Source organism: Lutra lutra, chromosome 14 (assembly GCF_902655055.1).
Source record: "Lutra lutra chromosome 14, mLutLut1.2, whole genome shotgun sequence".
Classification (NCBI taxonomy): Eukaryota; Metazoa; Chordata; class Mammalia; order Carnivora; family Mustelidae; genus Lutra; species Lutra lutra.
The window spans coordinates 3,656,815-3,683,495 of record NC_062291.1 but is presented as its reverse complement, the minus strand read 5'-3'; the positions used below and the strand labels follow the sequence as shown (position 1 = coordinate 3,683,495).

General features: G+C 43.9%; 1 protein-coding gene across 2 annotated transcripts in view; it reads right to left on the bottom strand.

The window, feature by feature from the left end:
• The window catches only part of DISC1 (DISC1 scaffold protein), a 380,218-nt gene that overhangs the window by 5,194 nt on the left and 348,343 nt on the right, over positions 1 to 26,681 (bottom strand). For both annotated transcript variants that reach the window (XM_047702999.1, XM_047703000.1), the window contains 2 exons: positions 22,798 to 23,074; positions 7,518 to 7,635 (listed from right to left, as the gene is read on the bottom strand). In XM_047702999.1, the coding sequence (XP_047558955.1) occupies positions 7,518 to 7,635; positions 22,798 to 23,074 (395 nt within the window). The remainder of the gene's footprint in view (positions 1 to 7,517; positions 7,636 to 22,797; positions 23,075 to 26,681) is intronic.

Sequence of the window (26,681 nt, the reverse complement as noted above, 5' to 3'; positions counted from 1 at the left end):
GCTAAAAGGTACGCTGCCCAATTCATGAATTATTTAATAAAACCAATTAGATCTTCAAATACGTAAAATAAAAATAGAAAATAAAAATAAATAAAGTGCATATTCTCATACCTTCTTCCCAAGGCTAGAGTCAAAAGAAATATTTCTTTGCTGTCAGCATATTGGGTCTTTTGTGAGGCGTTATGAGACTTAAGGTTTATTCACTAATTTTTTACTATGACTGGAGCCAACAGCCTAGGTTCTGCCTAAGCAGGACCAGACATCAGAAATCCTGGAAATCTCATTTCATGAGCCTAGAGTAACGATCAGCAAAATGATTAAAATCATGTTTTTATTACAAGTGTTGACGAAGATGTGGAGAAAAAAGGAAGCTCCGTGCACTGTGGGAGGGAATGCAAATTGGTGAGCCACAGTGGAAAACAGCACGGAGGTTCCTCAAAAATTTAGAAATAGACCTACCCTATGATGCAGTAATTCTACTACTGGGCATTTACACAAAGAATATGAAGACACTAATTAGAAAAGATACACGCATCCCTATGTTTATTGCATCATTACTGACAACAGACAAATTATGGAAAGAGCATGAAGTGTCCACGGATAGATGAACAGACAAAGAAAAAGTGGTGTATATATTATTTATATATATATATGTGTATATATATATATATATATATATGTCATATTATATTATATATAATGGAATGCTACTACATATACAATATAGTAGCATTCCATTATATATATATAGAGAGAGAGAGAATATAATGCTAAGTGACATAACATCATATGAGAAAGACAAATATATGATTTCATTCATATGTAGAATTGAAGAAACAAAACAAACAAAAAATACCTTTTTTTTTTTTTTAAAGACTCTTAATAAGAGAACAAACTGCGGGTCACCAGAGGGGAGGTGGGGGGGTGAAACCGGTGATGGGGATTAAGATCACATTTATCATGATGAGCCCCAGGTGATGTATGGAACGGCTGAATCACTATTTTGCACATCTGAAACTAGCATAACACTGTACATTAACTACACTAATTTTTTTTAAAAAACTGAAAATAATCATGCTTTTATTTACAAAATATCTTTCTCTAACCAACCTGTCTGTAGGATGCCTTACGAATGTTAAGTTCCAAAACACTTTGAATGTGCTGAAATGGGAGAGAATCCAGGATAATATGTGCAGTGGGGGTAGGGAGGACTGAGCTGCAGAACAATTTATATGGAATGAAAAACCTATAGACAGAGTGATTTCTGCTAGAAAAGTGCCTTAGAAGGACACAGTGCTTCTAGGTATTGATCCTGGGAGGAATAGGCAGTCTTTTTTTTTTTTTTTCATACTTCTCTAGTATTTAAATGGGAATGCATAATTTTATATTTAGATCAATATATTTATAAAAGAAATCACTGGATACATTTCACCGTTAAGCAGTTGAGGAAATAAAAGAATAGTAAGAGACCCTTGTTCTTTCCTTCATACATTCAGATATTCAAACACTTCCTGAGCTCCTACTGTGTGCTAAGAAAGGTTCTGAAAAAAGAAAAGCAAAAGAAAGAAAGAGAGAGGGAAAGAGAAAAAGAAAAGAAAAGAAAAAGAAAAAGAAAGAGAGGAAAAGAAGAAGAAAGAGAAAAAAGAAAAAGAAAGCCTCTGGATGTAGGAAGCACAGAAGTGAACAAAGTCATGGCCATCCTGGCATGTAGTGTCAGCGAGGGGAGCAGGAAGTAAACTCACACGGGCACGTATGCAGACCGCTAGATGGGGGTGGTGGAGGGTTTGGAGCTAGGGAGTGACTGATTACTCCGGCCACTTTCATCACTGGAAGGCTCAAGGAAGGGAGCAAAAGAAGAAGCAGGGAGATGAGAAGAGGTGGTTGCCATAATCCCATAATCCAGGGAAGAATAGATCACGTACTGAACCCAGCTAGGGGCCATGGAGGTGAGAGGTGACCAGATTCTGCATACGTTCTGAAGGTCAAGCCAAGGGCATTTGGTGATAGACCAGATGTGGAATGTGAAAGAAGGAAAAGGCATTGAGAATGACTCCCAGATTTTTTTATCTAAGCGAAGAACTTGCAGTTTATCAAGGAGAAGACTGAGCACGAGTTGGATTTTTTTGAGGGTGGGGAGGAATTTTTGGAAAAGCCCATTTGTCAGCAGAGGGGAGATGTTGAGTGAGGAGCAGACAGGAATGTGAGGTTTGGGGTGAGATCCAGCCTGCTGATATGTACTTGGAGGTTATGTCCAAAAATATATTTTAAAAAAAATTTCATACTTTCTCAGTTTATTGCATTTGGCACAGCTAACCAAGGTCTTCCGGCTATTTTGTACAGTAGGTCTAGAATCAGTGTTTCTGATTGTTAGTCCAATCAACTCAACCTGGAAGCCCACTGACATATCTGACCTTGGTTTTTATCAAAGCACTGAGCAAATAAAGTACAACTCCAGCACTGGATTTTAGGTAGATATGACAGAGGTGCTCACTGCATCTAAATATAAGAGTAGGTCTTGGGGTGCCTGGGTGGCTCAGTGGGTTAAGCCGCTGCCTTCGGCTCAGGTCATGATCTCAGGGTCCTGGGATCGAGCCCCGCATCGGGCTCTCTGCTCAGCAGGGAGCCTGCTTCCTCCTCTCTCTCTGCCTGCCTCTCTGCCTGCTTGTGCTCTCTCTCTGTCAAATAAATAAATAAAAAATCTTTAAAAAAAAAAATAAATAATAAATAAATAAATAAATAAATATAAGAGTAGGTCTCAAAGAGCTGAGTGACTCTGGTGATGCCTGGGCCATTGAGACCTCTCGAACTAATTATAAAGTTCCCCTGTAACAGATATGCCACCAGATATCTGTGGCGTCTAAGAAAATGAGCACATTAATTACAATAATGGCACAAGGATCGACATGCCAACATCTATAAAAACACCTTTGGAGCCCAAGACCATTCTTTACCACCTTGGGGCAGACTAGTCACATACTAAGCAAGTGTATAACTTCTCGCTAATGAAATAATGCAAGCTGGGTTTGCAATTAGTAAAGGGGTAAAACAGTAAGACAACTTCCCCAGATGTCATCCAGGCATACAAAAAGACGACATCATCATTTCGGGCAGCTATTGGCAAAGACCCTCCAATTCTTTCAAGGAGGTCTTTTGTTTACGTATAAAAACCACTGAGTGTTTGCCAGTTGGGTTTCTTAGCAATCCTGTTGGCAGCTTAGTCAAAAGTAGATCGGCACATCGGGTCTGGTTTGGTTCCAGAAGAAACAACAGTATGCCTCTGAAAGGGCTTCTCATTTGCTAAAGTGTTTCTTCGTATCAACAGTGATGCCTTCGCAGGCAGTGAGAGGAAGTTTACCTTCCCGAGAGAGCCGAAGGCGAAGAACGCAGCGGTTGGAGAGCAAGGAGGAAAGCCTCATGCGCACACGTGACCTGCTTGAATGCCTCTGATGCTTTTACAGGGCATTCCTTGGGATGCCCACCTAGTGCCGAGTTTGCATTGTGCCAAGCCAGCAGCAGGACAGCCCGGGGTCCACACCACCGCCTCCCGGGCTTCCCCTCCCCAGCCCACGCCCTTTGGCCGAAGCCAATGGAAGAAATCCTGACCACCATATTTGCCTCAGCCCAGCACACACAGTGCTTTCAACAGCCACCTCTCCCGGTCTGTTTTCTTCTCTTTAAGATTTGTTAAGTAGAGTTCTGTGGTCCTCACGGCCCCTCTTCCAGCTCTTTAGCCCGAGAGGGGAAAACATGTCCAAGAAGGCACAGCAGCCACCCCAGACCGCTGCTACCTTTGTCTGCCCAAGCCACACATTGGAAAGTTGAACCAGACAAGGGATCTTAAGGGGATGTGATGTTCGTGCCTGTGCCTGGATGCATTCACAGTATTTTCATGCCATCAAGCACCACCAAAACTAATCGATTGGCCGCCATGCATTCCAAATAAGCAGCGAGAACATAATTCCACAAAGGTCTCCTGGACATGGTTGCGAGTAGAACCACGAATAGAAGCAGTATGCCCACATCTGCTCTGCGACCCTGAAGCAGGCAGAACTGCCTGCAGGCTTTGAAATATGCCCAAAGTGTCCCAATCTTACTTTTTCCCCTCTTTGAAAGTGCGTTGTAGAAGTTGAAGGAGGAAAAAAAAAAAATGAGAAGAAACTTGCTTAAAAATTCACCTCACCTGGATGGTTTTCAGTTGAAGCATTTGCAGGAAGGAACCATTCAAAACGGTTTTCGAAACACGACCACTAATTAGGACCCAAATGACTGTGAAATTGTGCTGGAGACTCAGACTGATGCTCTTGGAAACCCCGGCTTGACCGGCAGGGAAGTCATACCTCCTGTCCTCTCCTCAGACAGCAGGCACGGGTCAGCCCTCCGATGCCGGGGCTTCCAATTAATGGCTCGGACTTCTTTTAGACACTTGCCACCACCACAGCTGACGGCTTTGTGTCATTCTTTGGTCATGCTACATGTAATTTAGTGAGTCTGTCAGGACGATGAAGAGACACGGGATGTTTTCTGTCGCTTCTTGGAACTGTCAATCCAGTGTCTTCTTAAGACAGGACACTCTCCACAGGCTGCCCATAGCCCTGATATCCAGTCAGGATGCCCAGAGGTTCTGTTTGGAAGCTCATCTCCACCCCTGGATGAGCGGTCCACCCCTCGCTGATGGCCTGCTGGCAACACTTCCTCCCACGCATGGCTGACGCAGAAGCTCGGTGCCTTCCGCACGACACGTGAGCATCTGTAGCCACCAAGGTTTGAATCTTCTGGACATCGATGTTCACTGTGGACTCACGTTCATCATGCTCATGCTACATCACAGGCACTGTGGGCTCTGGCAGAGTGCTTAACGGAATCAAACAAAAATGCAACACTCGCTGTGTAATTCTTTTGTGTTGTCGATGGCAAGCTGTTTCTTTCAACCATACACGGCTTTGTATCTTTGATCAAGAATGGAAACACAAACCAGTCAGTTTGGCTGGAGGATTCAACAGCCTCTTTGAAGGGCTAGATAAGCTCTAATTTGAAACAAGGGCTTTGGTTCATGAGGGGAGGGAGCCTTGCAGAGTCTTATAACTCTGTCTTTCTATCTTAGGACGCCACGTTCCACTCAAATCTAAGTGCTGTTCTGTAGGAGTTCAAAGACTTGATTCAGTGTCTTTGCTCTCAATCAGGGACACAGAACAAAGCCTGGGAATCAGAGGAAAGTTTGGGTTGAAATCCATATTGCGGGGCAGATTTGCTTGGAGGGAAGGAGGGTGTTTTCCAGCCCCGGTCTGACATACCCCCAGTATGTCTCTGCTTAGCTCTGCAAGGATCAGCCAAATTCTCAAAAACAGAACTTCAATAGGCTACTTTTATTATAGCTTAAAAATTTTAGAATAACTGTACATTTCACACAACAGGCCTGTCCACTTACTTCTAGGCAAAGCTGCTTCCCAGTGGGGCCAACAAGGACCACAGAGCTTGCCACTCATCAGAAATGACCCTGGACCAGTCACTTAACTTCAGTTTTCTCAACTATATCAAATAGAAAGAACAATCCCTATCTATCTATAGCTGTTTTGTTAGACTTAAATGACATTTTTACATGGGCTACTGTGGGGTTACGGACGGACTCATTCAAGCATCTATTACAAAATAATTGAATAAATCTGTCTAAATGGGATGTGGCTGGAGCTTTTGACACAAACAGTGAAAATGTTGAGGCAAATGGGCTTGAAGAATGTAATTTCTACCTAAAACCAACATCTACCATGTACAAGCCTGTTAAAGAATTTTCCAGAATACAGCCTCATGTAGGTCTCACGAAAACCTTACAGACCCATGTCACTGTCCACTATTGCTGAGGAGGAAGCCAAAGGATGAAGAGCCCCTATCAATTGTCCACAGTCCTGCTGCCTGAATCGTGGACTGGCTGTGGGGCCACTAAAGGGGGGGCTTATCTATACACAGCTCTGTCCCCTGTCAGCCTCCTCCCCTGCCACTCATCCCTATTAAGAAGAAAACCCAATTCCCTAGAACCAAACTTGACTATAAAATTTAGAAAACTTAGGTCCGGAGACCAGCACAGACCCTGCCTGAAGCACAGACCTCACAACCTGACTCCAAGGTGGCCTGAAGTGTGTCCTTCTCCCAGCAAGCAGAGAGCCCCTGCTTGCTGGGCAGGGGAACCAGGAACCCCTCTGCATTGCATTGCTCCCAGATGCTCATGCCCAGACAGCCACTTGCCCGTTTGCTGGAGCCCCATGTCCCCTTGTAAGTCCTCAAATCTAGGTGATTCATGAACACGGAATAAACAAAATACAAGCCAAGGATGCGTTTGCTGTTTCTATGGCCAACTTTGTAGCCAGAGCTTAAACACCAGTTTTGTAAGGGGCAGGAAATTATGAAGAACAGAATGTCTGCTTTTAAAACTCTACCTTGAGCAATGTGAAAGGAATTGCTGATTAAGCTGAAGAAATTTCCTGCTACGTTTAATAACCAACGTCTAAGATTTAAGGTTACAATGAGGAAGGAACAGCGCTGAATCCATCATTAAACTACTGTGGATCTGAATACCTATGATTAAGATTAGTCCTTGGCCATTCAAAGCTGCTTTTACACACACACACACACACACACACACACACACACACACAGTCACTCAGGATTAAGTGTAAAAAGAAACAGAATTCTGAAAAGTAAGACAGCGATGAGAAGCAAAGACCGAAATAGCTACATTTCCCACCAGCTTCTCTAGTAAAAGTCACACTACTGAATAGAAAGGATGAATGAATGGAGAAGTGTTTTTATCCAGGGACATGTCCACTTCTGATTGAATAATTGAAAAGATACAGGCCGGGGCTCCATGCGCCTTCATCCGTGTGCACACCCAACCACTTGCCCCTGAAAGAAATAACCAGAACCGAGTACCTCCACGGATTTGCACTGGATATGGACGTGTATGGAAGGTAACATGTTCTCAGGCCATCTTGCTCAGTGGTGGTTGGGGTTGAGGAAGACATCTTCAGGTGTGACACCAAGTTTATGGAGTCTTGTACAAGAAGAAATTGAAAAGGGAATGAGCTGAAGTCCTATTAGTTATGATACTCGACTGCTCCTTCCAGGGCAGAATCGTAGGGTTAAAAGAGAGAGAGAGAGAGACAGAGAGAAAGAAGCCCCTAGAAAAACTGAGCCAATCAAACCCACAACCGTCTGTGCCCCACAAACCTAGCTTCATGCCCCCTTGAAAACTGCATTTTGTTTTGGCCTTCTATGCATGTCTGAACTTCATGGTTCATTTTTAGTGGTCAGGCTTAATAATCAAAAATGCTGGATTACTTACCAAAGGCTAGGGAGAAAGCACTACATACAGGATAATCTCAGAGATCGAAGGTGTGCTATGCTATAAAACACAGTAGTATCTATTTGTTTCCATCTGCTAGGGCATGGAAAAATTGAGTATATTTTTAAGACTTGCTCTTACAAAACAACTAGCAGGTACTTAACCTGCGGGATGAAAAGGATATGAATGAGATCCTCATCATGGCTGTGGATGGCTGTGTGAAGCTGATCTTCCAAGTGCAGTAACTTCTTGTCTATGGCTTCACATTTTTCTCCAAGTTCCGAAGAAAGGAGCCAAGATTCCTGGCCAGAGAAAAATAAAAAGATTGCTCGTAAGCTATCAACTTTTTCAGGACCATGAGCACATCTGTACTGTACCCAGTGGTACCCAGGGGGAAGATTAACCAGCAGAGTCCTCCCAGCTTCTGCACGCCAGGAGAATCATGCCAGAACCTTAGTCTTCCCTGGAGGTCATTCTTGTGAAGACATGAACCAATTTCAGGTTATTACCGAATGACGAGCTCCATGGGTGACCTCCCTTATCCGGTCATTTCAAAGTGCTATTTCCAGGATGTCAACTCCTAACATCAAATGATCAAAGGGGAAGCCTGAGTGTCCCAGCTGCATCCGTGGGCAGACTCACAATGTAATAGGAATTCGAAACGAAGTCAGTCTGGGGCAAACACGGGAGCAACCTGGTTGAACCTATAAGAACAGAGCTATTCCTTTAAGGGCACAGGAACCCAATAGGGCAGTGGACATGTCTTCACACAGTAGTCACAGTGCCTGAAAGTTAGAAAATTAAGGAGACTTTAAATGCCACGAGATGGGCTTTATACATAGAGTTGTCATTGCCACTACCACAGGTGTTAAGCTGCTCTCCCTCACAGCAGAAGCCCCAGAAGAGCAGAACCACTGAATGACAAGACCCCATAAGAGCAAGGTGGATGGTGGTCTGCTCACTGTGGGGTCCAGAGCCCCGACACACGGCAGGCATGGGGTACTCATTGGTTCCATGAATGAACATCCAAGTCTTGGAGCTCCTTTCTTCTCAGATGCTCCCCCTTCCAACTTATATCCCATACATGAACCCCAAAAGTGGCCTATCCCACTTTCCAGGACAAAACCACCCGCAGAGCAGGGTCCAAACTCGGCCCCTTCACAACGGGCCAAGGGGCTCACAACCGGCCAAGGGGCTCACACCCGTTGTGTCCCCTCTCACATGCAACCTGATTTTGGCCAACAGGATGGACCCAGTGCCTTCAGTCACACTATTCTTCCAGCCATCCTGATGTGTGTTAGGTTTTCGGGAGTGACAGTAAAACCCCTAAAGGCATGGGCTATCCGTTCATCCTGTACCCTCAAGCACAGTAACTGGCATTTAGAAGCCCACGGACTTAGAAAAGAAAAGAATAAACAAGGTAAAAAAAAAAAAAAATAAGAGGCAAGGAAATAGAGAATCTTTTCCTAGGGAACAAAGGGAAAGGAAAAAAGCAGCATTATGCTTAGTGAGATAAGCCAGCCAGAGAAAGACAAATATTGCATGGTATCACTTCTCTGCAGAAGCTAAAAAAGCAGAATTTGTTGAAGCAGAGCCTCGAAGGCTGGTTACCAAGGGTTTGGGGTGTGGGGGTGGGGAGATGTTGTTAAAAGAGACAAACTTGCACCTAGAAGAGGAATGAAGTCCTGGTTATTATCTAATGCACAGCACAGTGATTATAGTCAACAACACTATAGTATAAACTTCAAAAATGCTAACAGACTAGATAGTGACCGTTCTCACCACAACAAAGAAATGATAATTACGTGACGTGACAGAGGTGTTAGCTAAACCAGGACGGTGATCATATTATGATATATAAATGTCTCAAGTCAACACACTATACATCTTTTGAGAGAGAGAGACAGAGACAGAGACAGAACATGCACATGGGCAGGAGTGCAGGTTGGGGGGCGCAGAGGGAGGAGGGGAGACAGAATCTCAAGCAGACTCCACTACCAGCGCGGAACCTGACACAGGGCTCGATCTCGCTCCCCTGAGATCATGACCTGAGCCAAAATCAAGAGTCTGACACTTAACTAACTGAGCCACCCATGCGCCCCAACACGTTGTCCATCTTAAACTTACATCCTATTCTATGGCGATTATATTTCAGTAAAAAACCATAATAAAAAGGTAGATAAATGAGCAGCAAAAAGCAAGTCATTAAAATTTAACCAAAAAATTTTAAAAATAAAAATAAATACATACGTACATATATACATACATAAAATGTAACCAAATGTAAAAGCCATATTTTCTCAACCTGGAGTGAAAGGCTTAGAAGGTATACCAAAAGTAATTTTGTATAAGGGAAAGAATATAGATATATATTTAGATTAAACTGCAGGGTTACTACAAAAGCTGCAATTAAGACCCCAAAATACAACAAAATGCCCAGGTGTGGTGATATTTTCTGTTAAAGAGGCCTTAGAGACCACGAGTGATGTAATATTATAATTGGAGGCCAAGAATAATCATTAAATCCAGATATGTAATTTAATATTCATTATATTAACTCCAGAATGTTTTTGAGTTTATATCCCAACTGGTCAACTCTATTAGAATAGAACCATGCTAAGGGGAACTATAAATAACTATTGCAAACATTGGAGAAGCCTTTTCTATTGCAGGTAAATGTATATACAGAAGAAAAACGTTCACTGACAACATCAAACCATTTCAAGGACAAAGGAACACAAACAAAAAGGCCCGGGAAGCGCACAGTGATGGTTTGCCCATCATTGACCACAGCAGTGATGATGAGCAGACAGAGAATATATAAAAATCACATACGCATCCTTATTTTACTGATCCTAAAAGTAATCACATTATCACTCAAGGAGGCAGACAAATCGCATGGAAGCGGAGAGAGTGGACAGTGGGCATCGCCACCGACATGCAGGAAGTAAACGAGACGCCTCGAAGGAGAACATCTGTAGGCAAATGACAGGCGGCCGTGAGACCACGAGCCGTACATGGAGGAGAAAACGTCATGTTGGGGGCGGGGGCTGGAATGCAAACATCTGAAAATACACTTGAAGAGAGGGAAAAACACAGGCTTGGAAAGCAGAACCAAGGAACTGAAAGCACTTAAGATACAGGCAAATGACTTAATCCTCCCAGTCATGCTGAAACAAACAGAAATCAGAGCTGAATTTAAGTTCATTTAAAATATGGCTTTACATTTGCTCCCTAAACTGATAAGCCACACCTGTTTGCCTTGTAGAATGATGTACAGGTCGCCAGTGATTGTCTGAATTTGGGAAAGCGATTTCAGACCATGTAGCAAAAATAAATTGTTCATAGCCTGGGATCCAAGAATCCCATTTCCTGGAATCTATCACAGAGAAATAAATTTTATTTAGATTTAAATAATATTTATTAAAATTTTTAAATAAGTATGGAAAATGTTACTTACATATGTTAAATAAAAATGTATCTTAATAATGCAAAAATATTTACACGAAAAGCATGGGAAAGAAGAAGTAAAATGTCCAACAATAAAAGGGGTGATTAAAATAAGTTCTGGTATATTTAATTCATATTTAGCCATTAAAATCATCTTAAGGCAGGTATATACAATGGAAAAAGCACTAAAATATTGACTATTACTATTTCAAGGGCTGGTGTTATTGAAGATTTTTATTTTCTTCTCCATACTTGGTTGTATTTTCCACCTCTCTAAAATATAAGAAAGAAAAAATTTACCGAGGATACTGATTCAAGCCATAATGGATGTATGGAAAAAATACACCTGAATATTGTTTAAAAACGATTTTACAGATTAAAAAGACATAAAGAGGCAAAAAGAAACAAACTCAAAGAACTCATGGATCCGTGACCACTAATGGGAGACCTGACTGGCCCTCTGCCCCCGGGCTGTTTCCCTAAGTCATAGAATTTCTACAAGGCTCCTGAACAAACCACAAACCAGACTTCTCTTGGTGGCCCGACACTCTCTGCTCCTGAACTGGTCCTGCTTGTGACCCAGGTGGCCGTTATTTGAAGAATTTATGGAATCTTGGGAAGCGAACTCATTTAAGCCCTCACCTGAGCGGTGACAGCCGATGAAGGTCAGATTTATGTATTTCTACCAACCTGCTGAAAAATTCTGCTCTGTCCAAAGGAATCCTACGTGTCCACAGAGGCCAAGGTGGGGCCAGAGTCATGGGTATAAAGTGAACACAGTTGCGGAGGTCCTGCCTGTTAACCTTAAACTTGAGGGACTTGGCAACTTCCTTGTGTTTTCCATGCTATGCCCAGGTATGACAGAGTGTATGTGTGGCCACAGCAATACGGCCTTCCAGAACCTTATCCCTCTGCTATTTGTTTCTCCTCCCCTTGACCCTGGCTGGGCTGTTGAGAATCCTTCAGTGAGCAGAACACGGCAAAGGTGACAGGCCTGACTTCCAAAGCCAGCTCTTAATAGATGATATGTCTTTTCCGATCACTTGCCCTTGAACCTGGCCTAAGCCCACAGCCCACAGACAAGCCACGTGTGGGTATCTTGTTGACCTGCTGAAAGCCAGGCACGGTTGGGACTTAGTCTTTAGATGATCCCAAGCTCCACATTCAAGTCATCCTGCTAATAGCCAAACGCTGTGGGGGCAGGGACAGCCCTCCCTACAGTGTCCCATCTGAATTCCTGACCCACGGATCCATGCATATAGTAAATGGTTGTTCCAAATCACTAAGCTGGGATGATTTGTTGTACAGTCATAGTAGCTAGCACAGCAGGCAGACAGGTCATATCCTACACAGGATCCTGCATGGGTAGATAGGACTGGTGCAGAACGCTAGCATGAAGTGCACTCTCACTGGTCCCCAGCTAAAAAACCACCAGAACTGACTAGATCTTGAAGAGCAACAACACGCTAATGCCCGGGCTTGTCTCAGATGGGAAGGTCCCTGCCGTGCTGGAAACTGTGGCTCTGAGCTAAAGTGTGCAAGGAGATTTCCATGAGCCGCCACGGCCACCAGTTCCTGGTCCCCAGATCCCTGGCTCCTGACCAGATGTGCAGGCAGGGCTACGAAACAGTGCAGACGCATATTCTGCGATATACTTCTACTTGCAATGTATGTATTTGCAATAAGACCAACAGGGCCCGACCTCCTTCCACCTTTGAGAGAAATGACTCTTTCTTTAGCAGACAGCACAGCAAGGAGCTTCCGCCACAAGAGGCAGAAGGAACAGGCGGGTGGATTTCTGTGTCTCACACTAGCCTGGGGGCACACCCACCGCGTGGGATAAAGGACCATACGGCTGCTCTAGGTAAATGACCATGTCCTTTGCGAACGTGAGTGCGCGCTCGCTCCAGTTACAGAGGACGGCAGAGTCGCTGTGAGGAGCACCAAGCGAGATTTCTCTCTTGCTCTGGGGACCCCTTTTCTGAGTGTGTACTTTTAAGCCAGCAGGTTTTAGGCTTTCCTCTGCAGAGATGCCTCTGGCAGGAGAGCAGGGGGCTTGTTGATCAGCTATACCCCAATTTCTGATTTTATCCATTTTCTTTGACTAAGCCTTGATGGAAAGCTAAAAACAAGTAAAGGAACAGGAGCTATTAAAGGGCTTTTGTTTGCTTGCTTGTCTTAAAACAAAGGAACCTTCTTTCAAAGCAATTGTCCTTCCATGAAAGCTTTGGCGGCTCTGGCATTTCGGTTAAGTGAACTGTAAGTCAGCTATGCTGGTCAGGAGTCCCCAGCTTGGGACGTGCATGAAAATGAAGCCTTTCATTTGACACCCACCTCGTTTCCCAGGACATCAAATGCAAGCTTTTATAAAAGGCCACCTCAGGGAGGGCCACTAAGGATGTCATGAACACTTCCCCGAGGATTTTAATACCTAGAAGCAGATAGAATTAGAGCTGGCAGGGGGCTCAGGAATGATCTGGTTCAGGTCTTCCTTTTAAACACACAGAAAGCCTCTCAAAGAGTCCTGTGTCTTGCTGAAGGTCACACACTGAGAAAGAAGTGGGCTGGGGTCTGCGACACAGGTCTCCCATATCGAGCGGGCTCTTCCCCCTAGGTCTGACTCAGCCATGCCAAGGGAAACACAGAAAGGGATTTTTGTTGGGCTGGCCCAGGGTGGGAGTGAGGGAGTCTACAAACTGATGACAGAAAGAGATCAGAGAAGCAAGCGGTGCCTGAAGATATCCCCTCTTTCCTCCCTTCCACATTTGGGACTCTGTGAAGTCTGCTCTGATTCCTGGAGGGCTCCGCGTCATTAAGGGGCATATGCTCCATGATTCAGGTAGGTGAGTGTCTACTGGAGGGGGCGGTGATGGGCACCAGAACCACCCAGCTGCCATGGGGAGCTGGGAACCTTTGATCCAATTGTCCATAAAACACAAGGCTGGAAGCAGAGGAAAGCAGGTGAGTCACAAGGGAAGGAAGCGAGTTTCTCCTTTCTGAATCAGAATAGGAGAGCCTTGACCTCTCATCTCTTTTATCACCTTGGCAGATGCCAAGTTGAAGTCGTCATGCCCCGAGCTTCTCTTCCTTTGAAATCTGTAACATCTGCTTCCATTTTTTTTTAAGATTTTATTTTATTTTATTTGACAGATAGAGATCACAAGTAGGCAGAGAGGCAGGCAGAGAGAGAGAGAGGAGGAAGCAGGCTCCCTGCTGAGCAGAGAGCCCGATGCGGGGCTCAATCCCAGGACCCTGGGATCATGACCTGAGCCGAAGGCAGAGGCTTTAATCCACTGAGCCACCCAGGCGCCCCCCATTTTTATTATTAAATTAAATGTGGTGAAAAGAAAAAAAACCAAAAAACACCATACCAAAAAACCAAAACCCCACATGAGCACATGACTGACACTTGGTAATAAAGTATCACCCACTACAAAGTCTCCGGTGTTCCTAGCTGAAATGGAATTTTGTAGGATTTGCAACTCTGAACAGATAAAGTACAGGTTGTCTGGCATTTCAAAGTGGCTTTGAAAACTCTCCAGGAATTTGTCCCATCAGGCAGTCGCTTCAGCAATTCAAATTTTATGACTTTTGTTTTCTGCACTTCCATCCCCTCATTTAGCCTTAGGAGTATTTTCCCTCTGGGTCAGAATGAAAGAAACTTCACCAGGTAAATGGCGCCATAGCTGAGCGTTTCCCCTTCTCAGCTCGACTAACACCATCTCTCTCTCTCTTCAAAACCCCTCAGATTCCACTTCTTCAAGGAACGCTTCTGGATTCCTGAAGCTCCTGTACCACCGGGGCTCAGTTAGGGCTCAAGCACGGTCCTTCTTCACTGGGCACATACCTGCCTGTCTCTGCCACCGGGAGGTGGCATAATGGCACCCTGCCATTCCTCTACCCAAATGACTACTGCCCCCCCCGGGGAAGCTATGCTGTTTCTTAGGTTGCATTCCCTGTGGCATCATCATAGCAAAGTGTGAAGAGTCACACTTTGTGGGGATCTAGGGCTGTGAGCTGGTCCTCTGGGCCCACCACAGCATTTCCATACAAAATCGTCCTTCATGGCCCTCAGAAAAAGCCCTACATCTTCCCTACCGTCCCTCCACATGGGTATGGTCTGGGAGCACTAACTTGGCCGGGCAGTATTTCATATATAATTTGCCCGCCTCACCTTGTGATCAAAACCCGGAGACCTGAATGTTTGGGCAGAAATTTTCCCATTAAAATGAGTTCGACAACTCATTACTTACACTCATTGGCAACCGCTGATACTCAGATCCAAACACGCATTCAGAGGCTCGCCCAGACAGATGCCTGAAGTTGAGAGTCTGGTAACAAACCGTCCCCTGCTCCGTGGCCAGGGTCTCCAAGGGCTCTTTTCCTTAGTGATATTTCCCATAAACAAGGCTAAGTCCTCGCCTGTGACATTTGCAGAATATCGACATTTAACGTTTTTAAAACTAGAGCCCATACCCGAAGGGGAGGGAATGGATTACATCAGAGTAACTGTTTGGAAATGAGCAAGGATCTGATAGCAATATCCCTCAGGCTATCCTTGGAGCGATCAGGAAATCGTATTGGTTATTTTTATGAACAGAAAATACCTACAGAACAGAAAGCCATGTAGGTTAACTTGTCAGTTACCAGATAACGATGCCAACTTTACTTACGAAAGCCTCTCACACCTAACAGAGCAAGCGTTTCCAGAAGTGTGGGTCGTCACTGGTGATCTGCACCCATGTGAGCAGATGGGCTATACCTTGGGATGAGTCAGTCGATTGAGAAATTTAAGTAGCTGACTTTTTAAAAATGCTGTCAACAGGCGTTCCCAAGAGAGGGGCGGTGTGATGTCTGAACGAAGAATTAGTGCTATGATTTTAAAATTAACCCAATACGATCAACAAGGACTCTTTAGGTCTATACTTCAGGTGGGCAATGCATTGCACTGGGTGTTCTATACAGTCTGAAGTCATCAACGGCTTCGCTCCTTGCTGGGGAATGAGATCCATGATCAAAGGCAAGCAGCTTCCACCTTGGAGACCCTATGTTGTTGCTCTAACTCAACCAGCTTACTTACCTCCCTGTTTTCCTTGGCCATGTAATAAGGCATCGGCAATAGTTGCCTATCCATAAAAATATTTAATTCCTGCAGTAAAACTCACAGGCGACATAATAAGAATGGACAGGTGACAGAGCAGTCTCTCCTTATAGTTGGCAAGCCATCTGCATTTACAGATTACTTACACCATGGCAATATTTACATTTAAAAAAGAATTAACCCTGCACCGCACATATGCATACCGACAAAAAAAATGGGACTTGAGTCTCATGATGTTGGTTCCGCCGTTAAGTTTCATTCCTTCTCCTATAGCTTGAGGTAAACCAGATGTGATTGCCACCATGCATGAGCTGAGCCAATGCATTAAAGCATTTCCTTAGTTCGGTATTAAAATCACAGCCTTAAGTCTGTTCCTTTGGGCTGTTTTCCAAAATATTTGCTTGGCAAATACATTCCCGGAATGCTATATGGTTTTCTTTCTCTTTTTTTTATTTATGGTCCACATAAAGACTATTTACCTATGACAAACTCCTGTCCACACCGCAAATAATACCTCGCATGTCTACCTGAAATAGACTTCATAAGCACTTGTCTTTGCACATAAACACTCATTCTCCCGTCATTAATGTCAACGAGCAAAGAGGCACGGATGAAGATACGAAAGGCATATCTTTACTCTTCCGTGATACAAGTATTCCTCCAAATTCCCAAGTTATATGGCTACGCTCTGAATAAGTGGGTATTTCTTTTAAAAGCATCCAGATGTTGTGAGTGGTAAGGAAAGCATGTGAAATATTTAAATGTCTTAGGGTCAGAGTGAGCAGTAAATTGTCTTCACGTATCTGTCCACTTACTACAGAGGAGGCGCTGGGAAACATGGTCTACACGGAACCATTTAACAGAACAAAAAAATTGATAAAAGAAAGAAGTGGCCGAGTTCTAATTTGTATAGGCTAATTGGCCTATGGTCTCTAGTTTATATGAAGGGCAATCTTTGAAAAGCTCTATTTTATATTACACGATCATTCAAGAGACCTTGGGTTGTTTTCCTTTCGGCACACATCAGTTGAACATCAAGGTCGCATAAGGCCAAACTCTATTAGAAACTCCGAGGAAAAATCTATGTGTAACTAACAGTCATATCCACTAGCAGGTACTTAAATAAGCTCTATTTAACATAAGCATTCAGATTTGGGGGATAGTGACGTCAAATCATAAGAGCCCTTTTGTAATAAGAAAAATGAGAACGGAACACAGCTGGGGGAGTTCCACATCAGGAGAATGGGCTCTGCAAGCTGTCGGTGGCTAAGAAATGCTGAACCACAAAAAGGAAACCAGGAGAACAGAATCAAATGCCAGCTTGCATCTGTGTTCATTTTAGGTGGAAAGAAAAATTTTGGCGTTTGTAAATATTTTTTGTAAGCTATGCAACTATAAGACTACCAGAATTCTTGTGTTTTTTTTTTTTTTTTTTAAAGATTTTATTTATTATTTGACAGAGAGAGAGAGAGACAGGGAGAGAGGGAACGCAATCAGGGGGAGTGAGAGAGGGAGAAGCAGGCTTCCCACCAATGCAGGGCTCGATCCCAGGACCTTGGGATCATGACCTGAGCTGAAGGCAGACGCTTAATGACTGAGCCACCCAGGTGCCCCCAGAATTACTGGTTTTAAACGCCAGGGTTTCGTCCTGGTTCTGGATTTTTACCCTCCACAAGGACAGCAGGTTTTACGCTCTAAACAGATCCAGGTTTTCTACCAGTTTGAGCTAAAACGGGGAGGAAGTGCTGGCAACCAGCTTGTGGGGTACAAGGACGTTCCTGACTCTAACTGCCCCAGCCCCCAACAGGTGAGAGCATCAGATGACAAGGGGGCAGAGGGTTCATTCGTTTTCCAGAAACGTGAAACCCTGGATTTTTTAAAAATCTCTCGGCTAATTTGCGACGACGTGGATGGAACTATAGGGTATCATGCTTAGCGAAATAAGTCAATCGGAAAAAGACAACTATCATATGATCTCCCTGATATGAGGGAGAGGAGATGCAACATGGGGGGTTAAGGGGGTAGGAGAAGAGTAAATGAAACAAGATGGGATTGGGAGGGAGACAAACCATAGTGACTCTTAATCTCACAAAACAAACTGAGGGTTGATGGGGGGAGGGAGGTTGGGAGAGGGGGGTGGGGTTATGGACATTGGGGAGGGTATGTGCTATGGTGAGTGCTGGGAAGTGTGTAAACCTGGTGACTCACAGACCTGTACCCCTGGGGATAAAAATATATTATGTTTAAAAAAAAAAATCTCTTGGCTACTGGGAAGCAACGCCTGCGTAGCCATCAGATAAGCCTCCTGTGTTATAATGGCCCAAGTGACTCCTTGCCAGCTCTGTGGCGACGATTCTGTATTGATCCCTCAGTGTTCATCAGTGTATGACAAGGAATTTCAAGGTGAAAGTGTCTCCAAGAGCCCCTGGGCGGGATTCCTCGGAAGCACTGACCTATTTTTAATTAGTCAAAGAAATGCCACTGTTAGGTCCTGGAGCGCAGAAAGTGGTTCCATAATTTTCAAAAAGTAGGGAAAGCAGGGGGATGGTGTGGGAAGAGTCCACTTCCTTTCCTTGGGCAGGTGAAGGAGGCTGACAAGCTGACAGCGTTAATTAACTGAGAGAAGCAGCAGGAGGCTGCTAACTGAGCACAGAAGGCCGCCTCCTCCCTACCTTCCAGCTCGCCCTGTGGCTCTGTGGCCTCCCTCCACCTGCAGGGCCAGGTCCGGGGCCAAGGCCAGGACAGAGCCCCGGGGAGCCTGCCCGCTTCTGCTCCTATACGGTTGTGTTGTGTCTGTGGGTTGAGTTGTGTTTGTTTCTAATCCTGTGTATGCCCGGTTGTACCTGAAATTCTAATGACGTGATTTAAACAAATGCCACGGAAAGCGGTGAAGCGTTCGCATGAAAGAGATTCCCTGTCTCCATGTACACCACGTTGAAAATCCTGGGGAAACTCAATAATATTTGAAGGAGAGAAGACAGGACCTGGGGGAGCATCGTTTTCCCAAATGCTCTTTGTGCTTCGGGTCCCCTTTAAAGAAACCCGCAGTGGCAGCTGCGGGAGATGCGCAGTTGCTGAGGTTTCTGCAAGATGGGCCCGGTGAAAAGGAATAGGGTTTTAGAGAGACCTGTACCCTGGAACAAGGCTGCACCGTCTGCTCGAGTCTTGTTGCGAACGTCTTTCACCGCAGACAGCACACTGGCTCTTCTGATGCTGCACGAGATCGCTCAGAGCTCTGGCCCTTTTTTTGGCCCTTTTAAGCCTCTTTGGTGGCAGCTCCTGGCTTGGAAAGGAAGCAGCTGGAGTTAGGGGAGAGTGAGCCTGTCCAGGGAACTCCACAGGAGGGGAGCCCACTTTGCAGGAAAAACAGAAAGCACCCCAGCAGGACAGGCTGCAGACAGGAAGGAGAGAATTTCGCAGGCATTAGGGCCAGAACAGCAAGTACAAAAGGGCAAGTTCACCGCAGAGGAAGCGGGCTCACTGACTTCCCCAGCTCCTGTCTGGCCCCCGTGCAATTTCTGCACCGTCTATAAACCCCGGCCAACAGCGGCTGATTGTTTCCAGAGTACGCGAAAAGCACAGACTTCTTTCGATCCGAGCTACCTCCTGCTAAAACTGGGCCTGGGCCCTGTTGCCAACTTCCTCCCCAGCCAAGCCCCAAGCAAACGACTCTGCCTCCACGGGTCCAGCTGTAAAATGGGGGACACGGCGCGGAGAGGCCCGGGGGACCATCCACATGGCAAAAGCTTTAATGAATGACGGCTCATAGCAACAATGTGCCGCGGAAACGCACGGAACCACGTGGGCCACTCACCAGCCCCGTGAAGGCTCCAAGAAGCCGTCTCCCTGGGGACCTCCTTAAGGAGTCAGCAATTTCTCAGGGGAGATTCGGGTTATAAAGAAACTGCCTGCCTTTGGGCTGTCATGCTTCAATAGAGAAACCGCTGTGGGACGGCCAGACTGGCAGGGAGTCCCCAAGCAAAACCAACTCCCAGCTGCAAAGCAAAGAGACACTTTGCTTTGGATAAACACGCAAGGACCCAGACTTCAAGGACTCCCCGGCAGACTGAGGCAGCAAAATGAAGACACCTTCTAATGAGACCCTTGATTATGGTTTCTCTGAGTCTTGGTTGTCAAAAATCCTCCATCTAAATATGAACCAGATTCTTTCTTTATTAAGCCTTTCTTGTCTGGGATTATCTCCCACTAATTCATTGCTGGCTTCTGCTTCTTGATAAGGAAAGCCAGGCATAATCTTTTTAAAAGGTCTTAGATGTATGTGATTGCCAGAAAGGGTGCTAACACCCCCCGCAAAAAAATACGAACCCAATTTTTCAAGCCTTTACTATGTATTCTCTTAAACCTCTAACTCACTTTTAGATGCGTTATTCTATTTAAAACCTTATAACCTCATGAGATCGATTTTATTGTCCTCATTTGGGGGTCTGGGGGTGGGGGTGCTTAGCAGATGAGTAAACGCAGCCTTCAAGTGTCCTAACTAGGATCTGAGCTCCAGGCTCCTTTTGCCACACACTATACCACCTCCCCATAGCCCTGAGCCAAGAACCACTGATTCCAACATCTATGTCCTCGCTCTTAAATAGGTGGGTGTTATTTTTAAAATTGTAGTCACCTTTGTAAAGCAATAAATAAAATTCATTCTGGTGTAAAGTTACAGACCTATGCACACAGTTGTGTAACTACCACCGAAACCAAGATATGGGATGGTTCTAGCTCTCTCTCTCTCTCTCTCTCTCTCTCTCACACACACACACACACACACACACACACACACATACCCAAAGCTTTCATATTGTTTTTTGTGAACAATCTCTTCCCTCACCCCAATTCGGGCAACAACTGATCTGTTTTCAGCTCCCATAATTTTGCCCTTTCCAGACAGTATCTGCCATCTGAACATTACCACCACTGATGAATTCGAAGGGTGTTCACTGTGACTAGAAACCCAGGAAAGCAACGCAGGAACAGTAAGTGGGCTGAGGCCTGGCACAGGACAAAAGACAGCACCGAAAGCTCGCGAAACCTTCAAAATACCCTCTGGCTCTCCCACCACGAAGGAAGCAGCAAAAAATTGTGGGAAAGCTTCAGGATTTCAGTAGGTGGAGAGAAGGTGGGGGCTGGGGGCAGGAAGGCCCCGGAGCTCAGAGAAGCAGCCACTGTCGCTCTACTACTCCCTGGAGTTACAGTCTGGGCCTCCTCCTCACCAGAAAATTCATGTATCATTCTATGATAAAATTCTACGCTATTCACTCTTGACTTTGCATTTCCTACTTCATAGCTCTGTTTTCCTACAGTCAGATGGGCAGGTGCTCCTAATCCTATGGGAGAAGAATAATCCTCTTAGAGCTGGGAATGTCATCCACCAGAGAGCCTGGAGGGACAATGGGCACAGAAGGGAGGGAGGAAGGGAGGCTCCTCCAATAGGTGGAATTTGCTGAATCAGTCCTGACCCATGTCCCAGCGGACCCTATCCCACGCCTGGCTTGGCTCCTGCCTTGGCTCCTGGCTGTCCTGGTACTGAGTTTCTGGGAGCCCTCTGTGGACAGTCAACCCTACTTTCAAAGGCTCAGACCCAGGGCCCGCAGTATTTTCAGCCCACAGCTGTGACCCCCTGGCTTAGGTGGCACTTCCCTCCCCACAAGAATCTTCTTTCCTGCCAGCCAACTCCACCAACAGGGCTGGTAGCCACCTGCAGTGCCCCAGCTAACAAAGGACTTGTGACCATCTAGAGCTCAACTTAAAGCCTAACTTAAGAGGCCAGCAGGATTCCAGGGAGTGACAACAGCCCTCTTTCTCATAAGGTTATTCAATTCAAATATGGGATCAAGTATCAATTTTCCAAACAGTCCAGAAGGCAGTGACTGCAGCCCACGTTGCCAGTGAGTGTCTGGTCCTACAGACAGGACAGGCAGGCCTGCCTGGGGGAGTCGGGGTGGGGGTATTTGTGGCACAGGTCCGGGGCGGGGGCATGTCTAATGTCACATGTGAGCCGTGAACATGAAGTGATATGTTCCTTCAGCCTCACCAGGATTTTGTTTCCTTTTAATTTAGAACACCTGAGGACCTGGTCAGAAAAAGAGCTCGAAAGCCTCCTGGTGTGGTACTAAAATTAGGGGGGAAAAAGTTGCCAAGAGAACGTTCATTGAAAAGTGTCTTATTAGGGTTGGAGGGGAAAGTGGTGGGGGGAGAGATGGACCAGGGAGAGAAGGGGGCGGAGAGTGGGGAAAGAGGGGAGCAGAGGGAGGTGGGGGAGGGGGAGTGGAGCACTTCTTTGTTCATCTAGGTCGCCTTGGAGTGAAGTGTTAATTAAATAAATCCACATTTTAATTATATAGATGATATATACATGTGTATATATCATAAGCCAAGTATCAGGGTTTTTTAAAAAAAATGCAAAGAGTATATTACAAATATGCATTATGACATTGTTTGGGCCAAAACAAAGGGATGCATACATATATTTGAATGTTTGATTCTACTCAATACTAATATAGAGAGAGATATTCTAATAAATACTGATATATAGATTCTAAACATATAATTAAATACACACGGGACACATATAACAGTATACACAACAATATGTTATATACGGCATATGTGCTGAATGCTGTATATATTAATTATATACCAGATTTCTATTCTAATTCTAGCCATTAAATTAGAACATCGAACTAAATATGCCAAAAATTATTCTTTTTGCTCTTTTATATTTAAAACTTCCACAAAAATTCTACATTATTTTGTAATCGTATTCCAGGATTATTAAAACCTTCAAAAGGTTGCATGGTTTGATGGGTCGCCCTCCCAATATTTACTGTTCCCATCTGCAGTGTGGCCCCAAAATACCCCTCTGAGTGGGGACCCTGTGAGGCTATAGAGATGGACAGACCTCTTTCTGTTCGCTGCCAGCAAAGTACAGAGATGGATTTGGGTGAGCCTTCCAGTCTTCAAAGGCCTGCAAAGGGGTCTTCCTCTCAACTTCAGAGTGGAGCCTGGGGGAGATGGCAAGAGTGGATGGACAGACGGGTCCCACTAAGTCATCTGTCTGCTTCTCGTCTTCCGCAGACAGTGTGCATGTGGCCTCCTGGAGCTGTAGGCTCTGGATAAGCAACCGACAAGCTTCCAAGTCAGCTCCCCACACTTTTCCAAGGAGTGGACACTTGCAGCTGAAACAGAGGGGAAACAAAGGCAGAAAGACTTATTCTGTGATGTTTCATCTTACCAAGTCAATAGCCTTTGTGCTTTACCAATAGTCAATAGCGCGTCATCTTATACCTAACAACTTAATTTCATATACTGGTGGATTGTTTCAACCAGAAGGTAGAGAGGGGTCAAATCTGTATACCATCAAGTAACAGTGAAATAACCAGTGGTCCTTCTTAGCTACTGGTTCTGCAAGGACATCCAAGATCTGGTGTATTTTTCCAGACTCAGTGGTCCAGTACAACACAGCCCCTGCTCCTGCCTGTGCTCCAGCCCAGCTGGCTTCCTTTGATTCCCTAGACTTTTCCAACTCCCCCATCTAAGTGCTTTTTCATATGCCTAGGCTGTCCCTCCCCACCATGCCCGCCTACCAGTACCTACTCACCCAGGTAACTGAGTGCAGCAGTGCATGGGTAATACAAACCCTAGCACCAGACCAGCAGCTTCAGTGACAGAAAACAACAGAGCAGAATGGACTCTGGCTAGTAAGAAGAGCATACCCATCTACAAGGAGCCCTTCATCAGCCCAGGCCAACTACAATTTCAATTCCAACTAAAGGAATACAGGTTTGATGTTCACCAAAAAAATTGTGATTTTTCATGAAAAGTCAAAAACCTGGGATTTTATAGGAAAATACACATTTTTCACTCATCCATTCAGCTTCCAGCTGGATATTTTCTAGACATCTATCTTCCTTTTAACAACCCTTCCTTCTACTATGTCTAATCTGCTGTTCAATTATCTATTGTGTTCTCAATTTTAATTATTTTATTTTTCAGTTCTATAATTTTTATTCCATTTTTTTCTACATTTCAGTTCTGTGGTGGAATTAATTATCCATCATGACCTCTAGCTACTTAAACATATTAATCATCATTAGTTTAAAGCCTATGTTTATAAATGATGAATTCAGGAGGAAAAAGAATGAGACAGAAACAACATTATTGAGATACGAACTAAGGATGTTAAAATATTGGCAAGGGACATCAAACTACACATTCAGAAAACACTACAATTTTAAAACAGGGGGGAAAAATCAAAGAAAAAAAAAAAAAGAAATGCACCTGCGTCATCCTAGTGAAAATGCTGAACACCAAAGAAGCAGGCAGATAAAAGAAGGCATTAACTTCAGAGGAACAATAATATGAGTAATAGAAGCCAAGAGACAATAAAACAGCATCTTTAAAATGCTATAAGAAAATAACTGTCGGGTGCCTGGGTGACTCAGTGGGTTAAGCCACTGCCTTTGGCTCAGGTCATGATCTCAGGGTCCTGGGATTGAGTCCCACATCGGGCTCTCTGCTCAGCAGGGAGCCTGCTTCCCTTCCTCTCTCTCTGCCTGCCTCTCTGTCTACTTGTGATCTCTCTCTCTGTCAAATAAATAAATAAAATCTTAAAAAAAAAAAAAGAATGCCAGGTGATGTGCAGAAAAATATGCTAAAAAAAAAAGAAAAGAACTGTCAATCTATAAATTACACAATCATTTTCAATTTCCTTCAAAAGTAAAAGTAAAATAAAGATATTTGCAGATAAATAAGAACTGAAAGAATTCCTTGACAACACATCCAGCATAAAATGATCCCAGCTGAAAGCAAGGACGTGCATAAAGAAACGAAAAACAATGGGAAGAGTAAATATGTGGATAAATCTAAGTAAATGTAGATGTAAGAAACGGCAGTAATTTCTTTTGTAGTCTAAAATATGTGTCAGATTAAAATACAGGACAACCAGCACAAAAGGAAGAGGGACCTTGTGTGGTCCAGAAAGCAAAAGAGTGCTCATTTATATCAGACTTTAAAAAGTCAAAGATTCATATGTAATCCTCTATGATAATTGTAAAACAGAGAGGTTAAAATAATGTATAACTGACAAGCTAATATGAGGGAACATTTTAAAAAATAAACATACTTAATTTTTAATCAAAGCAATAAAGGAGACAGGAATGAACATGATACAGATGGGAAAAATGGTAAAAGTAGAAACATTTATGCCCAAATATATTAAGATTTACATTAAATATAAATAGACAAATATTGTATTTAAAAGGCATAGTTTTTAGACTAGAATTAAAAAAATCAAAATGTAATTATATGTTGCTTACAAAAGGAATACATTAAATATAAGGATACAAACTGATCACAAGTTAAAGGGTAAGAATGATACATTATGAAAGCATTATTAAAGACAGTAATTGTCTGTAGTGGGAAAAGGACAGTCTTTTCAATATACTGTACTTATGTCAATAAATATCACTATAGGAAAAAAAATCAAATCATGATTACTGGCTCACATTACAAACATCAATTTCAGGGGCACCTGGGTGGCTCAGTGGGTTAAAGTCTCTGCCTTCAGCTCAAGTCATGATCCCAGGGTCCTGGGATCAAGCCCCGCATCAGGCTCTCTGCTGGGGGGAGAGCCTACTTCCTCCTCTCTCTCTCTGCTTCCCTTTCTGCCCACTTGTGATCTCTATCTGTCAAATAAATAAAATCTTTAAAAAAATCAATTTTAGGTAGATTGTAGATCAAAATGTGAAAGTTAAAACATTAAAACCTCTAGAAGATAATGTAGTATAATATCCTTATGACTTCATAGTAAGCAAAGTTCTTTTAAACAGGATATAAAAAGGACAAGCCTTAAAGAAAACAAATGGTAAGTTCGACTTCAGTTGTATCACAAACTTATATATTCGTGAAAAAACACCACTGAGAGAATGAAACCATAAGCCACAGAGTTGGAGAAATTATTTGTAACACACATAACCAACAAAGTACTGATTTGAGAATATAACAGGACTCCTACAAGTCAATTGGAAAGAGACAGACAACTCACTTTTTTAAAAGGGCAAAGACCTAAAAGAGGCACTTCACAAAGAGGGCATTTTTGTGGCCAATAAGTAACTTATGGAAGGATGCTCAACCATTAATCATCAGGAAAACGCATATTAAACCATAATGCAATATACTACACATCAACAAAATGGCTGAAATTTGAAAGTCTTACAATACCAAGTGTCAGAAAAGACACAGAGCTATTAGTATTTTCATAAGCTGATGGTGGGATTGAGCACGAATGCAATGTCTTCGAAATCTTTGTAATGTCAATCCTTTTTTTTTAATTTTTTTAAGATTTTTTATTTATTTATTTGACAGACAGAGAGATCACAAGTAGGCAGAGAGGCAGGCAGAGAGAGAGGAGGAAGCAGATTCCCCCACTGACCAAAGAGTCTGATGCGGGGCTCAATCCCAGGACCCTGGGATCATGACCTGAGCCGAAGGCAGAGGCTTTAACCCACTGAGCCACCCAGGCACCCCTGTAATGTCAATCCTTAAGACCTAGCAATGCAACTCCTAGGTATATACTCAATGAAATACATACACTGTCAATTCTCATATCCATAGAAGTTATGTTCTATAAAGTCTCCATGAGCACTGAACCAGCTGGTACTGAACAGTTGCTCCCCAGGGAAACAGAGGGTCAAGTTCCTGCCAGCCTCTGGTCACAGCATTTTCATCAACCAATCAGTCTAGAACTTTGTTATGCATGTTTCTGTTTGAAGACACCGTATTTAG